This window comes from Staurois parvus, unplaced genomic scaffold (assembly GCF_062004578.1).
Source record: "Staurois parvus isolate SC_StPar_1 unplaced genomic scaffold, SC_StPar_1.0 ptg001586l, whole genome shotgun sequence".
NCBI lineage: Eukaryota > Metazoa > Chordata > Amphibia > Anura > Ranidae > Staurois > Staurois parvus.
The window spans coordinates 118913-124868 of NW_028319382.1; the positions used below are offsets into that span (position 1 = coordinate 118913).

At 38.4% G+C, this 5956-nt stretch overlaps 1 protein-coding gene across 1 annotated transcript; it reads right to left on the reverse strand.

The window, feature by feature from the left end:
* On the reverse strand, nt 1-2617 carry LOC149435197 (serine/threonine-protein kinase SBK1-like). Its single transcript, XM_089662913.1, has 3 exons — nt 2500-2617; nt 1448-1650; nt 1-702 (listed from the first exon to the last, which is right to left on the reverse strand). Exons 1-3 carry the CDS (start codon nt 2615-2617, stop codon nt 1-3), a joined length of 1023 nt encoding a protein of 340 aa, XP_089519039.1.
* Nucleotides 2618-5956: the final 3339 nt, after the last annotated feature.

Sequence of the window (5956 nt, forward strand, 5' to 3'; positions counted from 1 at the left end):
TCAAGAGCCGGAATAATTGATAACAATGTATTCAATGTCACCGTGATTTTCTATTATAATTATTTCCTCTTCACTCTCCAGCACAATGACTTCTACCTCACTGTCCTTTGCTGCAATATCCTCCTCTTCCTTCTGCTCCACAAGATCCATGGTTTCTTGGGTGGCAACTTCAAAGTTCCAAGGAAAATGAAGAAAATCTAGAACAACTCTGACTTGGTTCCTGCAGCTGGGGTCTTGGGCAAGAAGTATGTGAAATAAATCTTGAGCCCTCCTGCTGACATTCTCCCAACCACTTGGTGGTGGAACATGGTCAGAGTTGTTCTGCCAGTAAATAAACCTTTGAAACCATAGATCTTGAGCTGAAGCTGTTTCCCATGGATAGTTTCCAGTGAGAAGAACATACAATACAATACCAAGGGCCCAGATGTCAACACTAGGATCCACGACAATTGACTCCCTGTGCTCCAGTTCACAAAGTTCCGGGGACATGAATGTGTTGAGGGGTGCCATTGATGGAACAACTGTACCGGCAAACTGAGTCAGTCCAAAGTCACTTAATTTCACATTATGACATCTCTTGTCCATAAGTAAAATATTGTCCGGCTTTAGGTCCCTATGCACCAGGTTTTTGCTGTGCATATATTCAAGAGCCTGGGTAAGCTGTAGTGCACACCGTTTGACCAGCTTTTCTGGAATTCCCATCTGGAAAAGTTAAAACAATTAATTATATGATATTTGGCTTTAAAATAACACTATTTTACTAAAAAATAATATTCAATAATATCAAATTCAATACAACGTTGGTTACTTTTTAAATCTGCAGATGGAATTCTATGTGAACATCAGTGCAACCGATCTCCAACTACTTCAGCAATAATTGGGCAATGAAGGAAATATGGGAGGTCTAACTGGTTTTAAATTTTACCTCTGGCTTAAACACCAGACTAACCTTTAATATAGAATGGTGAAGGATCACAACCTGTATCATGATTGTTATCTATGTGCCCACTAGGAAGGGAGGGGGGAAGGAGGGATGTAATCTCTATTTTTGTCTTTCTGCTTTTAAAGACAAAATTAATGGCGAATGCAAATTTTACAGTTGTCACAGAACAAGAGATGAGGGGAAATCATCCAATGGGGACAACTGTTTAAGAGGGGAATTCCCCTAACGTTGTAGACTTCCTACTACCTCCTGTTCCAACTTCTTGATTGGATTAAGGAAAATCTTGCCCAGATGGTGCAGAGAAAATAGCTGACTGGGGATTTTAGCCCTTCCTTAGTTCTCTCCAACCAGGCCAACAATATTTGGTATAAATGCATGCAATATATAGAAAGTATCATCCATGACAAAACACCAGTTTCTATTAATCTCCAGGATCCCTAGGACAAATTTATAGAATTAGCAAGCAAATACTAAAGTGTCAGCTACTTCATTAGCTTTACTTACCCCTGGCTGGATGATGGAGTGAAGAGATCCAGCAGGTGCCAATTCCTGGCTGATCATATAACAGTCTGAGTTTTCCAGAATTCTCGAATGGGTAGATATTATGCTCTCGTGTCCAGTAACAAAGAGTGACATGCAAACTTCATGAAGAAAGGCCTCTAGTCTGGTTCGCTCCTTTTTTACCTTTTTTAGGGCAACAAGGCTACCTGTTAAAGAGGAGGGAAAAAAAGTTGATTACAGTAAGACTTGGACATCTAAAACTCTGGGTGATGTCCAATACTTGAGCCCATTCATTTTACATAGACTGGATGCTTTTCTTCAAAATGTAGCCATCTTCTCTAGGCCCTCGCTAGCAGTGAGATATGTAGCTGCCCATGCAGCTAGATCTATTGTCCCTTCCCATCTAAATGCCAAGTGTCTAGGTTGTGCATAGTGGACCATCAGTTTATAGTCAAATCTGTTACATACTTAGCTGCCTATGACCCACTATAACTGTGTGTGATCATCATGAATCTGTCATGAGAGAAAAGGAAGCCTGATTTTGGTGAGCTCTTCTTCAAAATGCCAATTACCTGGCTGCCATATTGAATCTACCCAATTGAATTTATAGAATCCCTGACCTGGAACCTGTATGCAAATATGTACTTTTGTAAAATATTAAGGCTTGCTCTGTGGCATAACAACCAGTAGCTAGCACTTTCAGGAGGAGTTCAAAAAATGTGGCCTTCATGTTTTACTCATGGCAGGTTGTTAAAGATATGCAAAAGGACCAACTCAAGAAATTGATAACAGGTGGAAAGGCTTTTGTTTTCTGTAGGAACAATGCCAGCTGCCTGAATGGGATTTTGCACTGTTCAACCAGTTTTTATATTTTGTTAGTGCTGAATTAGATCTTTGTGCATCATGGTCTTTTCCCCAAATTTATGCAACAAAACCCCTACCTCTAATAAGGTCATTTAATCAGTAAAGATGCTAATGTTTGTGCTATCTGTTCTAGATGTTCAAAAGGTCTGCAAATTAGAAATTTTTTTGTAATTATTTAAGAATTCACTTACCCAGTTCCCTGTCAACAGCCATCACAACTTCTCCATAACTACCCTCGCCAAGATGTCCCAGGATTTCGTATCGCTCTTCTCCAATTGTTTCATTCTCACAAGTTAGGTGGGCTGCCATTGTGAATATAGCAATATCAGATGTTCTGTGCAGAAATCGGTATCCAAAAGATCTTGAGGACCCTAAGAAGATATGTGAGGTCCACAAACTATCTTTTGTCTTTTTGTAGAGAAGTTGAGCCAGGATTCAAGCCAGGAAACCACAAACCTTCATTAGAATGCAAATTGAGGCATCACTTGAACTTAACCAATCAAGGTGATTCCTTTCTGTTTGTGTCTACAGGTTCAGGTCACAATAGGTAGTAGGGAGTGGGCATGTCTTTATTGTCCCAGGTTTTAGATTGCTAATGTTGAAATGTGGGCCTCTGAGGAAATTTGACATGTTCAAATTAAAACTTGGCGAGATTAGCTCTATGCAAACTGGTGTTGTAGAGGATGTCAACTATTGGTTGGAAATGACCAATTCTCACTACTCTGGTCTTGGTATTAAATATCTTCTGTTCCAATGATTTATTGGAACTTTTAATTTCTTTAAAGTTTCATAAACCATTTTATGACTATAGTGTCACTCCTAATATAGTGTACTACAGAAATCTAAGTAATATCTTGGTCAGAGCTCCAATTAGCCTGTGTACTGCTGGTTTGTTGGGTTGTACAGGGTTTTTATGCAAAACCTTGATATTCTAACAAAAGGTTATTCAAATATATATCTGAATGATTAGGCTTCTACTGATTAGTATCAACACCTCATCCCTACTACAGAACATTTACTAACCATCACACATTTTATAATTTTTATTTTAATGCAATGCTTGAACAAAAATGTACAAATCTAAATAACAAAGTATTGTTCAATGGTGTGTAACAAATATATTAAATAAAATGATCTCCTATACAGTGAGGGAGCCTTGCTCAGTTCTGTAATACTAGAAGTTTTTTTTTTCTTTTTTTAAAATAGAGCAAAACTATTTGGGGGGGGGAGGGGGATAGAGTAAGGCTACCTTCACACGTATGCAGGTTGAGTTTCTCCATTGCATGTGTTTTTTGCCCCTGTGTTTTTGATGCAATTTTGTTTTATTTTTCTTGTAGCTAGGCAGATTTAAAACTCATCAAAAATGCACTACATGCTTCTATGCAGCACTTCCATTGACATCTATAGAACCAAAAAACTCAACTTTTGGATTCCCAGATAGAAATGATAAACTGACAAATATCCGAACCTTCTTTCACTCTATCCAAAATAAACAAAAGTTTTGCCTTTCAGTTATTTTTAAATTGTGTATACACCTTTGGCTACTTGGTGAAACAAGGGCTTTAGTTTAGCCATTTATAGGCTATTAAATATCTAAATGGTTGCATATATAAGATTATGATTTGCATATTAAGGTTTTTATGTAATTTTTAATTTTTGAAATTAAAATGAGTGGTATTTTGTATTGAAACTGCATGGGTTTGCATGGTTTTATTTCCCAAGATACAATAGATACAAAAGATACTCAGCTGTCAATTGAATTGAGGATTAGATGTGAATGGGAATATCATTCTGCAACTCTTGATTGTTTTGCAGTCTCAGGATAAAATATTAACTTTGTGATAAAGTGTTTAAAAATTGAATTACCCTTAAAGCAGTAAAGTTGATTTTAAAAGCACCGCAGCTAACATTCTGGCCTTTTTTCACCCTATTCAATCTTCTAGTAATACACAGGTCTAACAACAAAAGGTCTCCCCTGTCTTTCCATATCTATTGTTTAATGTTTGTTTACTAGTAAAACCTGGAGATGTAAATGGTAAAGTTCTACTACTTTATATGCATGCTCAGTACTCCACCCAAGCACAGGGTAGAGCAATCTAATCAACTTTTGATTTAGTTATGTAGTTAAAAAGCTGTCTAGGTATTGTTTGCTAAGAATTGCAGCAAATACAGAACTCCTCCCTTTCTGGGACACACCTAACACAGAAAAGACCACAGTGTTTAGAATCCAATTAGCAATGACAAGGAGGGGGGGGGGGGGGGGGGCTTTACTAAAACTGGAGCCTGCAAAATCTGGTCCAGCTCTGCATAGAAATCAATCAGCTTCCAGAAACTGAAGTTTGAAGCTGATTGGCTACCATGCACAACTGCACCAGATTTGCACTCTCCAGTTTTTGTAAATCAAACCCAAAATTACAATCTTTTGACCACTAAAAGGCTCCTATATAGTTCATTGGTTTAGCCATCTGCCTGGAGTTCATTTTTACTATCATTGCTCTTTTGATAAGATAAAATTCTGGTGCAAAAAAAAGGTAGAGGGCGTGTACACAAAAAATGATATAAATTAAACGATATTAAAAACACTGCCAATGGTGTGTGTGTGTCTATGTGTAGATAGAGAGATATTAATTTCTACATATGGCACATCCTTCCCTCCTTCCCTTGTCTTTATTGCTCTTTGGCACTCCTATCAATCAAGCCTGAAGGTCCTCATTTAGCAATATTTAATTGTTTTCTTTAGACTTGGTAACCTATGTGACCACAAACCCCTTCTTTATGGCACAACATGTCTGTCATCAAGTCTGGAATTTACCATTTACTGGAGCAATGTAGTATGGGGCTTCATGCTAAACCAAGGTAGCAGGTCCACCCCTTTACAGAAAATGTTGCAGGATCTTCGCAAGTAATTAGAATCCTACATATGGGGGCCAAAGTTCATTACCACTAATAGGTTAGCCTTCAAAGTAACTAACACTGGCCATACAAGATTAGAGTTTAGTTTGAAAAGTGTTAGGTTTTGAAAGTTCAGTTGTCTAATGGTTAATGAGACCAAGCTTTTACATTTCTCACAATTCTATCCTACTGAACCATGTCACTGGGAGGGAAAGAGGGTGAATCTCCACAGTTAACACAGAAAGAATAACCTGATATCCTTCCCCGCACTATATAAACAAACATGCACACTGTGGTGTGTATGCAATAACATGAAGCCTTGAACCCAAACTTGTAATGCACATTACTGCATATACTGTAGACCTAGTAAGGGTATGGCTGCAGGGTAAGAAGAGATATACTTTTATTCATATAGTTTTTTTTACAGTGTAAGTAAAGCCATTTTGGTATATTTTACCTACAGATAAGTCTTTAATAAGGCTTACCTGTAGGTACTGTGAATATCTCCTAAATATGTCCTTTAGGAGTTATTTATTGTAGACGCACCGGTGATGTCACTGGTGCACGCTAACTGTGTCCTCAGTGGATGGGGTGCCATCCATTGAGAGAGTTGTGCCGCAGCTGAAACTCCCGTGTGCATGCGCAGGGGTGTAAGGACATCGCGGCTCGGCCGATCAGATGGCCACAGCTTTCAAACCCAGAAGGAAGACCAGGTGAAGATGGAAGCCTTGGGGAGCTGTGACAGCACTCTGCTGG

What these genes read in the sequence shown, in the direction of transcription:
- LOC149435197 (XM_089662913.1), bottom strand. Translation starts at nt 2,617, where the DNA reads ATGGCAGCCCACCTAACTTGTGAGAATGAAACAATTGGAGAAGAGCGA. An exon ending in GGCTGTTGACAGGGAACTGG is followed by an intron (nt 1,651 to 2,499) that starts GTAAGTGAATTC and finishes CCTCTTTAACAG; the next exon opens with GTAGCCTTGTTGCCCTAAAA. An exon ending in ACTCCATCATCCAGCCAGGG is followed by an intron (nt 703 to 1,447) that starts GTAAGTAAAGCT and finishes TAACTTTTCCAG; the next exon opens with ATGGGAATTCCAGAAAAGCT.